The following is a 23,113-nucleotide window of genomic DNA, read 5'->3' as shown; positions in this document are numbered from 1 at the left end:
TACAGCAGGAATTAAAATACAGCTTTTCTAAAACAACAACATGGAAGTTATAAGTAAATTTGTAACTGAGATAACCAAGATGTACATGTGGAATAGCAAAACTAATGATGATTGGTGTAATAGAGTGGATTGATAAGCTTGTCACTATCAGTTCCCTCAATATTAAATAGAGAGAGGCACTTTTTTTGGCATGATTCATGCCCACATAAATATTTTTGCATGATTCATTTTCCCATAAACATCTGAAATATGTCAGATGAATCATACCTTAAACATCCCGTAAGTTTCTACTTTTGAGAAAAAGAGAGTATGGCATTTAGCTGAGGCGGTAGCTGAGATGAATCACTACCCTGTATACTTACGTGACAGGTGTAATAAACAGATGTGATCTTTATCTGCTGTCTTGAGGATTTTGAGTTTGGCATTGTCATTATTTAGTGAATATTAACTGCTTTCATCAGTATTGACCTGCATGCGTTCAAAGACACATATGAACTGGACATATAAAATTAAAAGCTCTATAATGAAGCTTTTACTTTGTATTACAGAGGTAAAATGTGTTTTAATAGGTGATATCACAATATATGATACTCCAGGGGCATAAATCAGATGCTCATGCAGATCCATTGAAAAAAGGAGGAAAGGGCAAAATGTTCCCACATGTCCTATCAGGATCCCCTAGAAACAGTTATTTTTGTTGAAGCCCATCTATCACCCATGTTGATCAGTGTATTATCAGGTAAAGGACCCCTGTGTACAGCTAGGGAGCAGCACTTGTAAGATGTAAGCATGTTCACTTCAGAATTGTTTTCCACATGGTTTTCATTGATTGGTTTCATTTGTCAATATGCACATTCTGAAGTGCCCTAGTACTTGTCTTTGGATTTCTAGACATGGCAAAAGACTGAAAAGTGTGAATGTTTTATTTTTTCTTAAACAGAAAAGGAGGAAACTAGAGCATTTTTGGCTTCTTAGCCTAATTTCAATTATTGGGAATAAAATTATTATTATTTAGGCGCTAAAAACAAGAACATACCAAGCAATAACAATGAAACTGTATTTACTGGTAACAAGTTGGGTTAAACTAATCTAATTTCCATGTAGGGAAATGGATCCAAAATGTGGGTATGTGAAAAGCACAGGTGTTAAGTCAACTAGCTTTCCTAAGTCTCTTTATGATCTTCAACGTGGCATTCACATAAATAATTTGGGAATGATCTTGATTAAATTACCACTAAACAAATGCTAAAGATTTTGTAAATGTTAATTTGATTGGTTACAGTGCTCACAGTCAGACTAGAAAAAGGCACTTCAGATGTGGTTCTTAGGCAGGTACAGAAACCATTTTCATTCCTGTGTTGAATGGTGAAATAATCAGTGTGCTCTCAATGAGGGAAGGCAGCAAGAGCTCTTTCATAGGGTGGAAAATAGAGCTAGAATTCAAAATAAGGATGTATATGGATTCTGCACTGAGGCGGGAATAAGATTGAGTTGAAGACTGAAGAAGGACTGGCTCAGCAGTTGTTCTGTTGAAATAATGTATAAAGCTTAGTGTTTCCCGCAGTAAACATGTCTTAGAGAAACCATGCAATTCTGAAATAGTTTAGCAAAACATTTTTGTAGCAGCCAGTCAGGCAGAGCTGAATTTGGAACTCCTAAACATCCAGCTTTTCCACTTAAACACATGATTTGGGCAATTTAGACTTCCTTTTGGTAGTATTTAGAATTAAGTTCAACTACATAGGGGTGGAATGTACTCTCCTTATGACTCAAAGAAGATTGATCCTTTTAATAAAAAGAAGAGGAAAGATTTTTAACATTTTTCAGGAGTAAGAGTCATCTCCCAGTTTCTCTGATCTAATCACCCTCTTTCTCTGTACAAATAGAGGAGAAAAGCAGTGTGATTCATCTTATTTCCATGTGGACATCTAAACTAGGTCAGATGAATCATGCCATCATCCTGTCTACTGGTAGCTGAGATGTGGATGAATCTGCTTTGGAGAGGTATTTGGTCTTTAGAGATGTCTACTGTCATTTGCAGAGGATCTAATCTGAAATAACTAAGAGGAGGAAGAAGAAAATTATTTGTTCTCATTGGTAAAAGCAAATGAGAATATGGTGAAGCACTGGAATGATTTTCTTGAAGGTTGTGGCTTCTCTGTTAATGTGCATATTTTAAGGATAGTTTAAATGAAGATGTTAAAATATAAGGTCATAAATCAAGTTGAACCTGCTCTGTGTTTAATAGATGGATTAGAACACATCTTAAGTGCCTTCTAGCCCTGTGTTTCTACATGGTTTCATTCTTTAGTGATAGATCTTCCAGTCCTGTGTAATCTGGGATACATAACTGTGAAGGGAGTGGGGAGGTAATGATCCACTTTTGAGTGATGCCAGAAATGCATATCCCTTGTCACGTTGCACAGTGGGGCAAATCACATGAGGGGGTAGAAATTACTGTGGGCTTGTAGTTTGGAAAAGACACGTATTTCCACCAGCTAGTATCTCCAGCTGCTTCCTGGAAAGCATTACATGCCTTGAGAATGTGTGAGTCCTCAGTGCTTGAAGGACAGGGCTAAGCAGAGCATCTGCAAACAGTGTTCGGGTGAAAGCAGGTAAAGCTATACTGTGAAAGTAGATAATGCTCTGACTATACGCATAATCTTTCTGAAATGAAACAAAGTAGCATCATTTAAAAAGGCAAATTATCTTTTGTGTATTTGAAAGGAACGTGGTGCAAAGAGCATTAAGATATAAATTTTAAGAGAATAATTTAATTATATTCAGCCCATACTCCACCCATATTTATGCAATTACACAGTAAGAAATTGATATGCATTTAAATCTCACATCGGCTGTTCTCTGGTCCATTGAGTGAGCTCTGACTGAATATTAATAGTCATAAAAAGTCATAATGCAAAACAAAACCAGAAAATAATAGGTGGGATAATGATCTCATTAAAAATGTATACATGTATTAGTATTTAAAAACAGGATTTAAAAATTTTCAGAGCAGTCTGCTTCTTGAGAATGTGTGTAGACTATTGGAAGAAATCCAGACTAAATGAAGAAATCTAGGGTTTGACTTCTTCCCTGTTGCCATGAGATCAGAGAGCTGGACTGAGAAATCAGATGGGAGATCTTTTGTTCTGCTGCCTCAGCAGAGAGACAGCTTGGAGATTCATGGCCTGCAGGAGACAGAAGGGGTCTCAGTGAGACCTAAACAATTCTTCTGTTCTTTCATTCTAAGTGCCAAAGCTACTAGCAACTATGGACCATTTAACATGTATTATTTTATCCTTATTTTCTAAAGAATGAGTCATTAGTTGGTGTAGAAATCAATTGTACTAAAATCAGGATTCATACTGGATAAGGAAGGATGAATTGAAGTAGAGTGAACTCTTCCAATCCATATCACTATTTGATTTTTAAGATGTTATCATCAAAAGCAGCTACACAGAATATTCCATACATTTGTCATTTTAGAAGCAATTACTCTTTCCTGGATTTTCCCTAGAGTACAAGTACCTTCTGAATTTCACTGACCTTAGATAAACTGTATGTCCTTTCCTAACCAGTGCAGAGAACTGAAGTTTTGTATTTTTGGCAGGTGCTATTTTCTGCTTCTAATTGTGAAAGAGAACATTTGGCTGCCTGGTTATCCACTTGCTTTGCATCTTGTCAAGTGAGATGCTACGCTCACTTACCTGTCTGAAACTTGGAAGTGCACACTTCATTCTTTTTTATCATGTGCCAAAATAGGTACTGAAATACATAGTGTAGACCAAAATGCTTTTTGTATCACCTGTGTTAAGCAGAATTTTACACATATCACTAATCATGAACAGTGATAAGGTCACTAACCACCAATATACCAGAGCTATACATAGGGACATGCAGTTTTTCTTCTTGATATCCAATATTTACAGAGGAACACGGAAATAACTTCAGTACAGTATAGATGCAGTCATAAAATTGATTGTTCCTGCATCTTCCATGAAAAACAAACAAAAAAGTTTGTTTAAGAAATGAAGACTTAAGGATGCTTTTTAATCTTTTTTTTTTTCTTCTTCAGTAAATTTGAAGTTAAGCAAAGTGAATTGAAAGGTAATAAATTCATCTAATCTCTCTTGAGGATCTTTGAAACACATTACGTGTAGTCATATGTCAAGTAAACAATCTCCTTAAATTCATTTGACTTAGTGCTCTTATAATTTTTAGTGTTGAATTCCTCTGACTATCAGATGCAGGAATTCACCAAATCTCAATCAACACTTAGAAAAAAACTGTGAGATTAAATATTCAGTGATACAAAATGAATATATTTACTTGTTTGATGTGCAAGAAATGTTGATCTGTAGTGTTGCATGTGCTAGAACCTGATTAAAATTTCACTTTAATTTGTATAAACCTCCCCCAGCTTACTGAAGATGAGTATTGTCACCATAAAACTAGGAAAACTGAAAAATAAATAGAAAGTCTGGTTTTAAACTTTTAAACAGAAAGACAAAAGCTTCATCTGATGTCAGTCATCATCGTAGCTTTATGGAAATCTTCCTGAGGTTGTTCTTTCTTTTCAAGTGTAATTTCTCTGTGATTCCCAAATAATTAATTCCTATAAAGGTAGCATGTATAGACATAATGCTCCAGCAGTTCCCTGGAACCAACCATATATTTCATTCTAAGAAAAGGTGTGAAGAGGGAAAAAAGATTTTCATAAATACATAAGAAGTTTGTAATTTATCTACCATTACGACCACTTTATAGAAGCATGATCATCTAAGCTGTTTATTTGTATAAATTGCAGTACTGCATTATGTTTACGGACACTTCCTTAATACCAGTTCCCTACAAAAATCTTAGGGCTTCAGTGTCACATCCCTTTATAGTAAAAGTGAGAGGAACAAGCACTTCCAGTGAGCACTTCATCTCAGTCTAAAGTAGTCAGAAAGATGAATCATGCCTCAGAAGTGCTTTTTAACTCACATATATATAGTTTGAAAATTATGTGAAGTGAATTTATCCTTCTAATCTGTTAATTTTCTGGCCCTCCTATCTCAACATCATCCTGGTATAAATTCTGAATAATACCATTTTCATACATCTGAGATGACTTGCTGTCATTTATTATGGCAGATGTGTAAAAATGGTTATCTTAAATCAGTATCAATTTAATGTCCTTTTGCAAGCCATGCACAGCATTTTACATCAAAATATTTTCAAACAATTTTGTTTATAAGATACCAATTTTCAAGCTCTGCTTCCCTGGAGTGCCCTGCTTGCAACTCTGAGCATATTTTGTTCCACAGCAGTAAGCAATCTATTCAGAATTTAGAAATATTTCCTCTGGGAAAGTATTGCCTTGAGAGCAATGCAAAATCAGAGAGAACATAAGCAGAATTCAAGAGGAAAAGAAAATGGTTTGGTCGAGCTCTGTTAATTGCTAGTTATTTCTTCTCCTGGCACCATAGAAAACAATCTGTTCATGTTGCTTCCAAAATGACAAGATGAATGGTTCCATAGTCATCGCTATTAAAAGGATAACACCAGACTGAAAAGGAAAGAACAGTTTTGATAGAAAAGTGGAATCACTGCTTATAACTAGATAAAATGATAACCTTGCCTTATTCATTCATTCTTTCATTCATATGACAGACATTCAATATTAAAATATGATCTGTCGAGGTAAGATTAAGTACTTTACATTCCAGTTATGACTTAGGAGTATGTTAAATATCAAATTCAAAGGCTAGATACTTTAAAATCAACAGCTGCAAGTTTCACTGAAAAGTTCAAAATAATCTTCTGAATCAATTGTGATGATTTCCATTAAATCATAAAAATTAATGTAACTCCGAAGAACTGGATAAAAAATAAATTTATTCCAACATTTTATTGAAAAACAAAACAACAGCAAAAACCAAAACAAAACCCCAAACTAACAAAACCCCCCTAAAAAGAAAAACAAACAAAAAAACCTACCAAAAACCTCCAAGCAAATTACAGTATTTGGATGATCGTGTCAAATCACCAGAACTTGAGAAGTCTCTCATTGTTGGGCCGTTTCTCAAATGCATAGCTAAGAAGATGGAGAAGGAAAGGAAAACACACCTAAATTTGTTGATGTAGAAAGTAAATTCTACATAGCAAAATAGTTTGTGTCAGGTTTAGCCAGGAAAAATTAACACTGGGTGATCATACTGAGTTGATTATAAAACAAGAATGAGAAGTACGCTTGCCAATTCAGACTAGTGAAAAGATGTAGCATGAAAATGAGTGAAATTCATCTTTGGACATTTCTTTAAATTCTATGTATTGGTTAACTTGGGAATGAGTTTCTTATGAGTCCTCACAATTTCTTTGGGGGGAAAAAAGATGAACATACCTTACATATGGACTTGAGACAATTTGCTATTTCATTTCAAAGTAGCCTGAATTATGTATGATTATGTATGATTATGTATGATTGCTAATTCCTGTTAATATTCCAACTAAAGCTGTCCTATGCCAACTTCCTTGTGCCCTAATGCTAAGAAAAAAGCCCCAACACAAGCCCCAACTAAAGAAAAAAATACAGTATGACTAAACCAAAGTCCAAATCACAGGATATGTAGGAAACTCCTGGAGTATATGAATAATATGCCGCTGAACACAGAACAACTTAGGCAATGGTCAACCAATTCTAATTCAAGTTTATTGGATGTTTATGTTTTTTTCAAAGACAGCTAAATTAAATTCAAGACCAACCAAGACCTCGCAAACTCTAAAGTCTGTTATGAGTACTTTGAGCTATAAGAGCCTGAGGTGCATCGCTATCCTTTGGCAACACAAAGCTGGTTATGCTGCAGGTTTCATCTGTTATACCTGTTTTCTTGCTGACTTCCTTGGTGAGTCTGCAGTCTATGAAATGGATTAATTTGAAATTTGTGTTAATGAGAAGCAGTTTCAGTGAGTCCCAAATCTATTTGACTGTCACTTACCCTATTGATCTTTCTCCCATATAACCTTCACAGGTAATGCCCTAATGAGTTCATTCTTTATAATTCACTTATATGTCTTGAAGACATGATTCTTCCAGCTCATTTTTCTAATATGGTAAATGATTCAGGGATTTTGCATTATATCTGTGACTTACTAAATAGGAATAACTACACTGAATTTCCCTCGTATCCATAGTTCTCTGTTTGATGCATTTAAAAAAAGATAGAATGAATGTAATGCTGTGTGGATTAATTTCTTCGCCATTTTTTTCATGACTTTTGAATGCCTTTTGCTTACCTGGCTGTAATTTGCACCTGAGACATTCGTTGTGACTCTAGAAGGACAATGCATGCAAGGTACATTTGATTCTATTATAAATCTTTAGAAGAGGGAGTATGATGCTTCTGGTTTATTTGTGCTACCCATAAACAGAAGCAAAACCTACAAGATCACCAGACATCAATGGCAGCTGGCGATACTTTCCCATAGAATTTTTTCAAATCATAATAAATTTATAACATTGCTAGGTTTTCCAGGTTTACTTGGATTTAGTTATTGATTCCTGTATATTATGGCCTGACCCTTCAGATAGTCCAGGCTCATCAATTTTGGATCTCCTCTGGACTGTGAAAGGCAGTCTTGCTAAATACAATGTCATAAATCAAGGATGGATTTTAACCTGTCTGGTTATAATTTATTGAGTTTTATATGTTACCCTAAATATGAATTAATTTATAATATGTAATTTAGGCTGGTGAATTATTGCCAAATTATAAGACTTCACAACTTGTTGGACCACTACTAATACTGGATTTTTAATTTATTAGACTATGTCTGCATTAAGTACCATATGTACTTCAAAAGGTAGTGCTCAGCATTTAGAACCATGCATTTTCTCATTCAGCAGATTTATAGAACATCTGTGTAAAGAAAGGGTAAAATTAAAAAAATGTAGTTGTTTTACAACATCATGCTTCCATAGAAATGTATTTCAGATTAATTTTCTAAGGTACCTATAGTATAAAGACCCTTTGCCAAAACTATTATGGGTGAAAATTGCAGGGCTGATTTAAAATCTAATCCAAGTTCTGTTTATTCTGTGCAATGTTTCCATTAAATCTGATTAATGTCCAGGAATGAAAAACTGGACTTGTTCTCTTTGTTATAGTAAACAAGTCATGTGTATACTTCTGATTTTTATTTTAAACCCATTCATCCACTGGACTGATTGATACCTTGGAACTTCTTTGTAATGTAGAACTCCCCATGGCTCTAAGGAACTGAAAGGCTAAAGGAAGAGAGCAAATCCTTTAAAGCAATGACCTGGTAGTTATTTTTACATCACTTTGTAATCACTTTTTAAAACACACTATTATAAAAAATAATGAATATATGTACGGTTATGAAGTATCAGCTGAAAAAATAAAACAAACAAGTTCTCATCTACAAATTTCTTAGCCTCATGGTTTTTTCTTAGTAAAATCAGGAAGAGAAATACTACTGTTCTTAAAAAAAAAAGAATTGGTTAAAATATTGACTACCCTGAAATTTGATTTAGAAATGTACAAACAATCGTTTTAATTGTCACCAAAGAAAAACAAAATTGACATGTCATCTGTGTAAAAACTAGACATTATTAATAGTAGGGTTGCACAAAATATCTATAGGATATTGTATAGCAGTTACTATGAAGATCTCATAAATTATGGAGACAAGAGACACTGACCCTGAAGATTAAAAATCATTTGAAAACATTAGAAAGAGTTTGTCTAGCTCATCTTAGTTATACTTAAAATGTATTTTATATGTATTACATTTATACTGATTAAAAACTCTTCACTTCTTTTATGTTGCTGAATAATTAATGCTGTTTATCGTAGTCTCAGCCCATAGATTTAAAAGATAAAAGATAAACACATTGCTACAGCTTGTAGTATTGAACCAGTATAACTTGACTTGTCACTGAAATTTCAGAATGTGCTGTAAATGACATAGATTGTCATTGTAAGGTATTCACAGGAGCTATTCAATACTGAAAGTAAACATAGGTGTGATTTGCTGTCTGTCAGCAAATTTGCTGAGAGCAAAACAAATCTCTGAAATAGCCATGGTTATAAAGTAGAAAATGTGCCAGTAGAAAAAAAAAATAACAAATTCTGTAAGAAATCGTAAAATGACAATTAAAAACTTGATGCAGAATTGTAAACACAAGTGGCCAGTATCATCACATTCTATTTAAAAAAGTAGAAATAGTCAGTAAATTATGTAGTTGATTATTGTACTCATTCATCTGGGGGTTGCTGAGGCACCAGAAATATAGTTCAGTATTGAAGATTTGTTATTGTTTAGACCACATTGTAAAATCTGTTGATTGTCCACATGCAGCATGATTTATTCTTTCAACTAATATTTGTGCACTTTGTAAAAGGGTACTGCAGCCATGGATTGCAACAGACATTTAGATCACAGACTATATGGTAATAATAAAAAAAGCTTTAATTTTCCTTACATTTTATTATTTTAAGGCGTCTAAACCAAGAATCAATTTTACTTCATTTTTTTGGTCTTTGCTCTTCTGGGCTGCTCCAGGATTTTATATGAAGGGTTGTCAAGTCTATGATAACTAGTTACCCAGAATTTAGTTCAGTGGTCTCATCTAGTACCATTTTAAATGCAGAATGTTTATAATAAAGAGCCTACAGATATGACACAAGACCTGCAGAACACAAATGACCTTTTAGACAGGCAAATAAAAATGGCATCTACCATTAAAAATGCTATCAAACACTCTTAGGCGACTAAATAAAATTTCTATAGTAGGCCTGCTTGTTCTTTGCATTCCTCATTTCCCCCAGTAAAAATGAGATATATTGTAGTTAGATATTTAATAATTCAGGGCTGTAATTTAATTTCCCATGTACCCATGCCTCCGTGGCAGCTGGGTGTCCAAACTGCCTGTACAGCTGGTGGGGATCTCATCCTTGCTTCAGATGCCTTAAAGTCGGCATCTTGATCAATTTCATCTGCCCTGTCTGATTTGTTGTGCCTCGTTGTCTGCTCCAGAAGGAAATGGGTCTCCTGTAGCTCAGGGATGAGATGTGAGGGGCTGGTGGAGGTGTTGGGAGCTGCAGAGGTACTCAGCTGGCACTTCTGCATGTTCACTCCCAGGATAAACCCAAGAGGCTTTTCTGTGTTGAATAGGTCTCTATTGGTGGGAACATAGCTTCATGAAGGGTACTGACTTTGGGAGTATGACTTTTGAAACAAATTAATCTCTTTGATTTTTGACATTATCTCTTTGACATTATGAATTTGGCATCTATGAATGATTATAGTGAAATTCACTTAAGAAGTTCACATATGTATGTGACATAACAATAAAAAAAACCCAAAAAAGTGAGATGCGCTTTCTGACTCTTTACTGTGAGCTGTCAACACTTTTTTCTTATTGTGTGAATGCTAGAAGAATAGAAAAGAGAACAGCAAATTCAATTTAAGAGTGGCATGAAATATGAAACTAAGACAGACAGCAGAGGAATGATTGTGATTTAGAAGCATGTTTCTTTTTTTTATTGGAGAAAAGAGAGACTGAATACAAAGTATATGTGATCTTTTCACAAAGCATGTAATTTTAAACTCTCTGCAGTCAGCGAGGATCCTTTCTGAACTGACCTGAACAAACATTTCATCATAATATAAGGCACTTATGCATAGGTATTTATCAAATATGTAGTAGCCAGTTTTGTCTTTTTTACATTTATTCTGGTTTTTCTACTATGCCTTTCAGTCAGTGACTGACCAGCAGACTTCAGATTGCTTCAGAAATTGCTTGATATGGTTTCACACTATTTGATTCTGCCTGTATTTAACATCACTGTTTAGACAGTATTAACTGTACTTCATGCATTTCCTTACTTTATTTTTACAGTCTTATTTAAAAATGAATGTGAAAAAAAATACGTGAAAACTTGTAAAACTTGAAATAAAAGTTACTGAGTTGTAGTGTTCAGTGTATTCATTCAGTGTAAAAAATGGGTTAGTATTTGTAATGTATCTTTCTGTGTTTCTATTCTCAATAAGCCAAGTTTCTTTTTGATCCATATATTGCTTCATTGCCTTCCCTAAAGTGCAGCCTTCTCAGGCAGATCTAGGAATTTCCTCAATGTAAACACTTGTTCTGTTTTGAAAGCTGATGTTTTTTCTTACCTGCAAATCACAGATCAAGTCAAAAGAGGATATTTTTCCAGTATACTTAACTGCTTTATTAAACAGTACTCAGTGTATTTAAGGATTACCACTTAAAGTGTGAAATGCAAGTTTTTCCATTCAGGCTTTATTCATTATCCAGTTTTTGAGGCTCAGCAAGGGATTATCCATCAGTTCCTGAGGAAAGCAGGTCTTTCCAATTACCAGACCAAACAGCACTGTTTAAAATCACGTTCTTATGTGTGTTTGGAACATCTGCTTCCTCTGGAAGACACAAAATAAAAACTGGTCTTTAAGAGTTATTAAGTTTTAATAGGATTGAAAAGTTGTTTATACTGTTTAATGTTAATTTTGCCCATCCATTTAGGCTGGTAAGAGGAATGGCTTGGAGTTACTGAGAGCATTCAGCTGTTTCTTGCAACTTGCAGAATGAGTAGTGAGATGAGAGAGCTCATGTGTTTATATACAGAGATACAATAGGACTTTGCTGTATTTTGTAACTTAATAACTCAGCTTACAATTATTTCCTTTTATATTTTTTTAGGTTGTGTTTAATGTAACCTGCAAAGAAAATATGGATTATTAATTGTGTTGTAACATTACATGTAAGGTGCTTCCCTATATAGAATAGACAGTTGTTGTAGTTTGTGAGAAGTTTGTCTCCTCAAAATTCTAACACAAAAATTATTTCAGGGTATATGTAAGTTGTCCTAATATAATTGTTTTATGTTCTTACTCTAATTTCTTTTTTTTTAACCTTAAAAATAATGATTTGTTGATTGATTTATTGATTTATTGCAGAAACCTTTGAAATGCTCATCAGACTGGCTGAGAATTACACCAGCACACTTTTCTGCAATGCATATAGAAACATGGCTGCTGAGGCTGCAGTGCATGTGCAGGAGTTTTTTACAGATGTTGGACTCTTCTTATTTGGCACAGATGCCAGCACAGAGGAATTTGTGAATAGATTTTTTGACACCCTGTTTCCAGTAGTCTACAACCATGTGATTAACCCTGGTCCGACTGACATTTCCCTGGAGTACGCGGAGTGCCTCCGAGCGGCGAGAGGAGACATCAGGCCCTTTGGCAACATTCCCAAAAAGGCCTTGGGACAGATGGCAAGATCACTCTTACCCAGCCGGACTTTCTTGCAGGCTCTGAATTTGGGAGTTGAAGTGATCAACACGACAGACCACCTGCACCTCTCCAGAGAGTGCAGCAGGGCTTTGCTGAGAATGCAGTACTGCCCCCACTGCCAGGGACTGATGCTGAGCAAGCCCTGTATGGGCTACTGCCTCAACATCATCCGGGGCTGCCTGGCCAATGTAGCAGAAGTGGATCTCCACTGGCAGGGGTACATCCAGGCCCTGGAGGAACTCTCAGGAGCCCTGAGTGGAGCACATGGCATTGAGCACGTGCTGCTGAACTTCCACTCCCTTGTCCACGATGCTCTGGTACAGGCTCGGATCAATGGGCCAGAGTTATCTGAGCAGGTAAGACACTGGTTTTATCCACCCTCAGGGCAAACATGGAAGTAGGAAAGGTATCACTGATAGCTGTTATTTGTTTGGCCATTTTTATGGTGAGGTACACATTTGTATCTGAGTTCAGCTTTATTTGACTAAGCAGTTTCTGGGAGCACAAAAGATACTTTTCATGAACGCAAGAAAATGGTTTGATTGTTATCCTATATGCACATTATGATAAATGTAAAAAATCCTTATTTTAGATATCAGTGGCCTGCCTTAAAGAACCTATGACTTTGCATATATTTTTTCCCATCATTTTGGAAATCAGTATGTTTCAGAGGAAACAGCACAGTTCATTTGGAACATGAAATAAGTCCTATGTTACAATTAAGAGAAAAAAAAAAAGTTGTGTGAGAGCTCTGTTAGCTGTGAATGTGTTAAGAATTTTAGGATACTGTTACGGAAAGTGGACACTATTTAACTCCACTTTAGGGAAAAAAGCTAGTATATATGCTAATTTATGAGGGTAACTACCAAAATCCACATTTTTCCTGTATTATATTTAATCCACATTTTTCCTTGTATTATTACATGCAGACTTCACTGACAGTGGCATATTCTGTATTAAGTACTGGATTGGATAGCTTGGTTTGAGGAGATGCCTTTAGTTTTCTAGTACACCCTAAAGAGGGTGTCTGGGTGTCCCTGTGCTGTGACTTCAGCTGAGGTGCAGGAGCACTTCTAGGACTGCCTCAAAACGTGATTAGCTGAGGTTAAAGCTGTGTCTTCTCCTCAGCAGCTGACATGACCTCTGATAATAAACAGCTTAGCCTAATATCAGAAATAGAGGTTTCTTCATTTCTTACTAAATCCCAGAGTCTGATAAAATGGGTTCTTTATCCTGCTGTAATCTGTGAACAACAGGGTTCATTTGTACAGATTTCCCACTATATCTGCTTTATACCAGCCAACTTCATGAGCCGTAATATCCTGCTGCTCAACTTCCTTGAGAAAAGCTGTCCTTTTTTGTAAAGGGGTTTTTCACTAACATTTTGACTCAAAAGTGGTTCACTGATGTCTCTCTAATTCTCAAGTTATTTCAGACCTACAGTTGCCTTTTAGGGAAATAACATGTTGTTCCTTTGATTCATTTGGGATCTTTCTTGCCTACCATTTCCAGGAACAAGCTAGAACAAGCAAGTAAAGGTTCAAGGGAAGGACTTGTGTTGCCTACTTCATCCTGTGCCATTTAATTTGAAAAGTTTTAGACTTGGATTTTCAACAGTGAATTATCATTGGCCCAGACTTAAAAATCTCTCAGCACACTCATGTTTTCAAAATGAAAGTTTTTACAGTCCAAAATAGTATATTTCACTGAATTTTAGTAAAAAATTAAATGGGTCAAGAGCCTTCCACTTAGTGTTTTTGCTTAATGAAAATTCCATATTGATCCAAAATAAAGTGCTTTATTTTGATATTTCTGAAAACTCCATGCCTTCCTTCTCTCCATCCTTCATTCAAGGTAAGAGATACTAAAATTTTTTATGTAATTATATTTGTTGCTAATGTGCTTGTTCAAAGATCATGTTTTTACTAATGCTACATTAAAATCATCTGTGATTTTTATGTGATGTGTGCATTAGAAGCATTTCCCAGCTTCAAAACCCACATACTTCATTTTTGACTCCAACTGCACCAGACCTAGACTTCTCTTTCATCTAATTTCTCTGTTATAATTGACCAGTTCTTTCTCTCTTTGGTCACTAATTTGGTCAAATAAGACTATAATGCAATGATCCCTTGAAAAATGGTTATCTAGTCAGTTTATTTCATATTTTCCCATTTATTAGGTATCAAGACTTAACTCTGGCATGTAATAAAAATAGTATTTCAACTTTAAGAGGCAGAGGATGGGAATTTCATTGAAATTGTCTCATTAATATTTATTTTATCTTTGGAGTGACTCATGAACTGTTTCAGGTTTTGATAAGCAATTAATGCATCGGTGACTCTAACAGACAGGGAAAAGATGATTATGAGCAAGCAAATAATGGTTTGCTTAGGCACACAGCAGTCTGCAGTTTTAAAAGAGAATTTCATTACTTTTTGTGAGTTTTAAAGAAGGAAACAGAAAAAAATTGAATGTTTGGAAGTATCATGTACAATTATGCAAGTGTTAATGTGAGAATCTATAGAGTATCCTGCTTAATGGTACATGTAGCTGTGTAGTCTTTTTATTAATTCATTGCTATGTTTGTGTAAATAACCATATGTAAAGGATTTTTTCTAATGCTTTGCAAGAGTATTTAAATCTGATGTATATTCATGCTCTAAGCTCTGTGTGGTGTGGAAAGAATAATGCCTATATAGCATGGCTTCCTTTTACAAAACTTTTTTCCAGTAATTTACAGCTTGTTCCATTTTCTGCTTGGGTCAGCAGAGCAGTGCCAGCTCTGTGTCCATCTGAAATTTATCTTTCACTTTCTTGTTACTGTTTCAAAATTGCCTTTAATTCTGCCTCCCACAGCTCTGCTGACTGACAAATAAGTGCAGCATCTGTTCATCATCTCGATACCTGTGCATTATTTGATGCTATTCTGCAGAATCTAGTGGAGATGTGTGGGCTGTGCAACTATTCATGTATTTCTGTATTTTCACACCTACATATTGTCATATATTTAATGCCACTTCTGTTCCTGAAGTCTGTATATGTCCATATATTCCTCAGTGCATAGTGTACCCTATGCTTTTTAGCTGGAACATAATTTTTATAGCAAACATCTGTGTGAATGTTCATGTAGATATAGTGTAATAGAGGTTTAAGAGAGCTGCACCATACAAAACAAGAACAGTTGCATTATTAGGATAATCTGAAGAAGAGGTTATGTAGTTCTTACACTCTGGATAACAGCTAGAAGTGCCCATTGTTACAGAGCATCTGGAAGACTCATCCTGTGCTTCTTTTGTGCTCAGCCCAAGCTGCCACATGCTGGTCTCTGAGCTTGTGTGTAGCCAGAGAAATCCCCATGGAGGGCACTGTACAGCCTGATGAATGCACAAGAACTTCATGGCACATTTAAGCCTTACATACATGTCAAAAACCCCAAACCAAACCAAAATACCACAACAAACCAAAAACCAAGCAAACAAAAAATCCATGGATTTTTTTTTTACAATTTATAATAAATTGTTTCATGTAACCTCAATTCTGTTATTGGAACCACTGTCAATGTTAAGACAGAAGGACAAAGAGGTATTTCAGCAAGATCTACAAAGTTTTGGTGTGGATGGAGCCTACTGTCCCCAGCATAGGAGCATTTTCCCACTCCCTTTATGTATGGGTTTATGTCACCAGCCCAGGCCACGGAAGACACGCTCCAGTGTCACAGTGTGATTCAACAGCAATTTAATCCAGTATCACCCTGGATTGCCCAAGTCCTGCTCTGGCACCATCCTCAGCTCTCTGTTCCCACCCTTTTGCCTCTGTGCCTGCTGCCCTGGCAGCTGAAAGTCAAGCTGGCTGAGGGAGTGTCTGTGCTCTTAGCCAGAGTTTCATTTTGCTGTTTGAAGACTTGTGCTGCCACGCATTGAGTAACCCGCAAGGGAGAGGTTCATTGAAGTGGAACAAACAGAGGACCTAGAGGAGGAGAAATGGTCTGAGGTCAGGCAAAAGATGAAGGAAAAGGGGAAAGGAAAAGGAGAAAAGAGAAAGCTAAAATTCACAGGGCTTTATAGTTAAATCTTCCCTGCAAAATTTGCATACGAGTTTTGTTCATGATTCCCAAAAGATCAGTGGTGTCTGAGTTTAATATTGAATAAAAAGAGATGAAAAAGAATATTGATTAGTTGTTCATTGGCTATTCTGAGCACTGATGATTTTGGGATCTGAAGGAAAACGAAGTATGTGACCATGATACTAAAAGATACATTGCATATAAAAATGTGGGAATCAGAAACACAAAAAAAATCACAAAAATTCTGTCATTTCCTTATTTTGAAAGTGAGGAATCTGTGCTACAGGTTTGGTAAAATTCTTGTATATATTTTTTATATGTAATATAAGTCTACAAAACTCAGAATGGGATTTTCAAAAGTGCTATGTCTTCACTATGTTCTAAGAAATTTCCAAACAGTTGGAGACAAGAAAAATACCAATATATCCCAAATACTGTGGAAGCTCTCAAGTCCATTCTTCTCAGTCTAATCCTGAAAGAATATCTAAGTTATGTGTCTTCTAAAAAATAGGCATAATTATATTCTATTAAGAGAGACTTTTGTCTTGTTTTTTTTTAATCAGCTGTCTAATACTGGAAAGAAAGCAAGGTCTTTCTTGGGGCATAGAATGCTAGCAGAAAGAAGAATTTAATAGACTTTATTTTGAGCCTTATTTTTCTTCCTAGTTATTTTTGCTGGAATTGACTAGCTATAAAATCCAGAATTGCTATAATAAAGTGATATCTTCAAAGAGAGTGATACTATATTGCTATAATAAAGGGATATCTTCAAAACTGATGAGACAGGAAAATACAGGTTAGTCAGCCTTACCTGCATCCCTGGAAAGGTTATGGAGTAATTAATCCTAGAAACTATATTCCAAACAAATGGAGAAAAAGTTGATTGGGAGTAATGGTTAACCTACTTGTCATCCTTAATAGGACAGCCAGATTGATAGGATATGGGTAGGGCATTGGATGATGTCTACAAATTTACCTTTGAGACTGTCTCCTACAACATCCTTAAGTATAAACTATCAAAATGCGTGGTGAGGAAGACTGAAAAATGGATGGGTGTCTGGGCCCAAAGGATTGTCACCAGCAGCACCAGTAGCACAGCTGGAGGCAAGTCACTAGTGCTCTGACCCCCAGGGGTTGATACTGGGGCAGATACTCTTTAATGTCTTATTAATGGACGGGGTGATGGAACAGTTTACCCTCGGCAAGTTTGCAGACAGAACAAAACTGGGAGGAGCAGCTGATACACCAAATGGTTGGGCCATTCAGAGGAACCTTGGCAGGCTAAAGAATTGACCTGAGGGGAATCAGAATAAGTTCAACAAAGGGAAAAGTCTTGTACCTGGGGAGGGATAATCCCATGCATCAACAGCTGCTGAGGGCTGGCTGACTGGGGAGCAGCTTTGGAAGAAAGGGCGTGAGGCTCCTGGAGGACACCAAGCTGAACATGGGAAATGCACCTGTACAGTAAAGAAGCCTAACAGCCTCCTGGATTTCATTAGGAAGAGTGCTGCCAGCAGTTTGAGGGAGGTGATCCATCCCTTCTCAGCACTGCAGAGACCACATTTGAAGTGCTGTGTCCAATTCTGGGCTCCCCAGTATGAAAAAATTACAGAGTGATTGAAGTGGGGTCAGCCACAAAGATGAGTATGAGGCTGGAGCATCTTCCATACATGGAGAGGCTGAAATATATGTATATATATAGAGGTATTCCATATATGGGGCTGTTGAGCCTGGAGACGAAGAGGCTCAGGGGGAATCTTATTAATGTGTATGAATACATGGTATAAGCCACTGAAGAGGAAAAAGCCAAGCTATTTTCAGCCTTGCTCACTGGCTGGACAATAGGCAATGGACAGCAATCATAACCCATGAAATTGCATGGAATGGGTTGTCCAGAGAGGTTTTGGAGTTTCAATATTAGAAAATATTAATAACCCAACTAGATATGAAACTGGACAACCAGTTGTATCTGACCCTGATTGGATAGGGATGTTAGACTATACAAGCTCAAAAAATCCTTCCTAAATAAATCTGATTCTGTGAAATGGTTTAGAAGGTGGGTACATCAGGGGAATATTCTTACTGAGGAGCCAACCATCTTTTACTCAGTAGCTGTGGTGGGATAGGACCAGCATGAAGGATCATGGACAGGGCAGGAACATATCCTATTCATGGTGTTCTTAGAGTGCAGGATGTGGCACTGGCTTCATCTTGTGGCTGGTGAACATTGCCATGCAAGCATGTTGCTAAAACTGAATCTTCACAAGTCTGTTCTACATATTTATTTCAAAGATCTTTGGTCAAAGCAAAAGAACGAATTGCTCTTTATACAGTCTCTAAGCATGGATAAAATTCCCCACAACAGGATGATAAAATTTGAGACTAATGGGGTGATAGCCTGGAGGTTCTCAAAGGAAGTGGTAGCCAAGCTACCACTCAGCTGTAGTACTTTGGTTCTCAAGAGAAGTGGTGGTATTGGTGGTAAGCTATGGAGGAAAAATGAGCTTTGGTTTAGAGCTTGGACAGATACTACCTAAATTTGACATTGTGGGAAAATTAATTATATTGTTCCTGTCACCAAACTATCTATATGGACTTAGCCTTGTACTCCTTTAACTTTTAGTGGGAGTGTGATCCCATTACCAATTTGTAAAAGACACCCCCCAAGTGAGCCGCTTGCCATAAATTTCTTTCATACTTAAAAAAAAAAGACCAAAAATCCCCAAACCTCTATCACTTTCAGCAAATCAGATTTTGGAATAAAATTGTGGAATTCTGCCTGATTCTTTTGGCACATGACTGTGCCATCATATCTTTGCTGAATTTAAATTACTTGATACACTGATGAATTTAAATTACTTCACAAGATCAATAGAAACTGATTTGTGAAAACTGCTGAACAGTAATTGGATTTAAAGTCTAATACAATTGTGTTTGAAAAGAAGATTCCTGCTTCAGCTAACACAGAGTTAAGACCATCACCTTCCCTTTCTCTCCATTCAGATATGCATCTGGCCATAGCTGAGAAAAACTGTACGTCTTGTATGATGCAGTATGGTGTATTTTTTTATACATCTGTCATTTTTTTAATGTAATGTGAAGTAAGTCTATTGCGCTTATGACCTCCATCAAATTCAGATTCTTCTAATGGTGTATTTCACTTCCCCATTGTTTAATCGTGGAAAAGCTCCTTGCATCTATCAAGAAGTTTTCTTCTGAAGCTAAGCTGGGTTTTGTTAGTCAGAAAAGAGAATGGAGAACTTTGAAAACAAAGTGAAAATCACCAAATAAAGTGTTTATGGCTTGTTTCTAACTAATGAAAAGTTGTTTTTGTTAAATAGTAGGCTTTATTCCTACCTGAACATACTTAGCAATTGGACAGCTCTTCCCATCTTTTTTTGTTGGATCCATCCTTTCTCTATATTGAAGTAGCTTGCATTTACTGAGGTCTGATGTATTACCATTATTTCTGGCATTTATACCACACACTGTATATTGCTACAAGTCCCTATGCTGGTTTTTTTTTTGATCACTGAAATCAGTGTTTATCCAATAACTAGAAGATACCTGCTACAACATTTAACATAAAAATCCTGGCAATCACAACTCATTTTGTGTGTTGGAATGGCAGTTGTATGCCTAATGTTGCTGGATTATCCTTAAAACTGGTGTCCTTTTACAGTGCAGTTGTTCTACTTTTTTCTAATGTGTAGAAACAGGGTTTGAAATCATGCACAGAATATTGGCAGAGGCAATAATACATGCATAGTTATGTGCACATTGTGGAAAAATGGGTGTTGGGGTTATGATCTGCTCCTTCGATATATCCAGGCATTGTACTCAAATACAAATTGGAAAGACAAAATATTTACATTTTGCTGGACATACACTTGATAATATCCTGGTTGTCTTTTATTTTAAGGTTTATGATACACTGGGAGATGTGTGGAAAACACTGGAAGCACTTGTTTCCATCAAGAAACTTGAAAACATAATGGCAGAACATGAAACCACAAAACCATGACTGTCTAAACAAAATCAGTGCTATGTTCCTTAGCTTCTCAGAATTTAAATATATGGTATCTCAGCTTTTTGTCCCACTTTCAAGGTACATCCTTTTCTATACCTCTTCTTTTTTTCCAGTTTTCTTTTTTTTTTAATGGAAATGACTGGGACATATTTTTCGCCTTCAGTGAGAAGACATTCAAATCCAGTGTCAAGTTCATGTCTCACACTTTTGTGAAAAGTGCTTTTTAAAAGTTCATTTGCTGAATTGCCCAGATTCCTCCCCTGTCTCTCTCACAGTGGAGTTATTTGTATGGGCTGCAGTTGCACTGGCAACAATCCCCAGTCTCTGAGCCCCCTGCAGTACCTGGGGGATTGAGGGGTAACAGAAGAGCTGGAAATGAAGGAATGAGACGAAGGAGAGAAGATAGGAAGAGGGTATTTCTATTCTGAATTTTATTTTCCACCATTGTAATATCTTTTTAATTTGCAGTATATTAATTAGTCTTCCCCAAACTGAGGCTGTTTTGGCCATGACATTAATTGGTGAGTGGTCTCCTTGTCTTAATCTCAACCCACAAGCTTTATCTTCTTATTTCTCTCCCCTTATTCTTTAGAGGAGGGGGAATGAGAGAGCAGCTGGGTGGGCCTTTGGCTCTTAGCCAGGTCCAACCCACTGCAGTTATCAACACACATGCATGGCTTTGGCAAGCAATGCTGAGTAGCGCAGGTTTACATGAGATTTGTTCAATCTAGACTGCCAAGTAAATAATGTAGGGCTATTCATGGCATGCATTATGCATTCATATTTAATCTGTTTTAAATGAACCTTCTTCACAATTTGAAATTACTTGGAACTTGCTAAATTGTTCGATTTTGCTGCATTTTTTTTTAAAGATTGAGATCTGGTATGTCAGGAAAGCATAGGATCTTTAATATACCTTCCCCTTTTAATCTTTTTTAGTAACAGAAGGCTAGGAAAAATTTGTGCAAAATGCACAGATCTGAAATGGCTTTTCACTTTCCATTGACTGCATGAGGACTCAGAGGTCTGAAAAATGCAGAGTAAGCAGTCTGTGCTGCCGTCGTAGTCTGGGTTTAGGTGATATGATAGACATCTAACTCTGCTTTGGCACAATGGCAGGTTTGCCTCAATGTGCTACTGGGCACTTGGACTGAAGGTGAGAAGGATTCTCTCAGAGACTGAAAGTACTGCAATCTGATTCTTCATATTTGCAAAAAGAGAAGGAAGGAGACTTTTCACTCCTTCGCCAAAGCTGAGTAGAAGACATGAACAAGTGAAAGAAGAGCACTAACAATCCTTTCTGTAAGCTGTGTTTGTGTTTTTCCCCTGCTCTTTGTTTTTCATTGTGAAACAGAGGAACTTCATGAATAGAGAGGTACTGATATGAGCAGACTTCTTCTGATATGAGCAGTCTTTAAATCACTACCAACTCTTTGTAAGGGAAAAACTTTTTTCAGGGCAAATCCAGGGATTTTGAAGCAAATGAGCTTTCTGGACTGTTTTGGTCCCTGAAATGATATGAACATGTATGAGTAAATGACTGTTGTATATGTTACAAAAGATCTGCAAGGAAAACTGTTTTTCTCAGGTACAAAGAAGAGAGTGAGGAGGCATTGAAACACTTAATATACAGATACAGCAAACAGAAACACATTGATCTTGTAAGCTGCAGTTTGGAATGGGGAAGAAACATGTAGGTTCTCTGAAATACCAACTGGATAGTGGGGTTTTCCCTCCTTTTTTTCTGACTTTTTTAATTCTTATTATCATAAAAAGGTGACCCTCCAGTTATAGAAAGAGTTATTGACAGTTTCTAATGCTAAATGAAATAATGTATTATGACTGATAGTTTAAGTGAACATGATTTTTATTAGCTTACATACTTTTGTTACGGAATGTTGCAAAACTGCTCTGCTCTTCACAATTTTGGAACATAAATTGCAACCTGCAATAAAGCGTAAACATATTGTGCAGATATGCTGATGCAGCCAGCTTGCTTTGCTTTCACTATTTCTTTATGTACTGTAAATTGAAATGTATTTTTTGTTTTAAGTGAGTTATGTGCCTGATAAAGGTTATAGGCCCCCGGTTCTGCTTTCATTGACAATCACACTTCTACTGAATTTCTTTTGGTTTACACAGGTGACCCTGGATAATTTTAGACCTAGATTTAAAGAACAATTCTGCCTGTGTCCTACAAGACAGAACAATGTTAGCCCTCTCTGTCAGGGCTATATTTGCTGGGCACACAGAAATATGGAGTAATAAAGTATATTTGAACCACAAGGAAGCACAAATAAATCAAACTACACACAGGCAGCTGATCTTTGGAAAGGGCTACTGCTGGTTTTATATAATTGTTTTTGGGAGGAGAACCACAGAGTGTTTTCACTGAACAGAAATGGAACACCTTGGCATCCACTGAAGCAGACTTGGATCAGGAGAGCTGGCAGCCTCTCAGAAGAAGCAGTTTTTGTTGAACTGCCTTTGAAGAGTTTGAACTGGCAGTGCTGTGTTCTGGCTACAGGGTAACTTGGCTGAGAACATTTGGATTTCCCCTGACATTAAGTCATTTAAAGTAAAAAAATAAAAAAAAAAAGAAAAAATCATTTCCTTCCCTTCCAGCTCCATTCAGGAGGAGAAACTATTTTTACTGCCAGACTTGCTGAGTGTTAGTCCCTCATGAATGG

General features: G+C 36.4%; 1 protein-coding gene across 1 annotated transcript in view; it reads left to right on the top strand.

Moving 5' to 3' along the window:
• The window catches only part of GPC5 (glypican 5), a 576,628-nt gene that overhangs the window by 78,468 nt on the left and 475,047 nt on the right, over positions 1 to 23,113 (top strand). The window contains exon 3 of the mRNA XM_030958608.1: positions 11,989 to 12,683. Coding sequence (XP_030814468.1) covers positions 11,989 to 12,683 — 695 coding nt within the window. The remainder of the gene's footprint in view (positions 1 to 11,988; positions 12,684 to 23,113) is intronic.

Source organism: Camarhynchus parvulus, chromosome 1 (assembly GCF_901933205.1).
Source record: "Camarhynchus parvulus chromosome 1, STF_HiC, whole genome shotgun sequence".
NCBI classification, from domain to species: Eukaryota; Metazoa; Chordata; class Aves; order Passeriformes; family Thraupidae; genus Camarhynchus; species Camarhynchus parvulus.
This window is presented reverse-complemented; position numbering and strand designations above follow the sequence as displayed.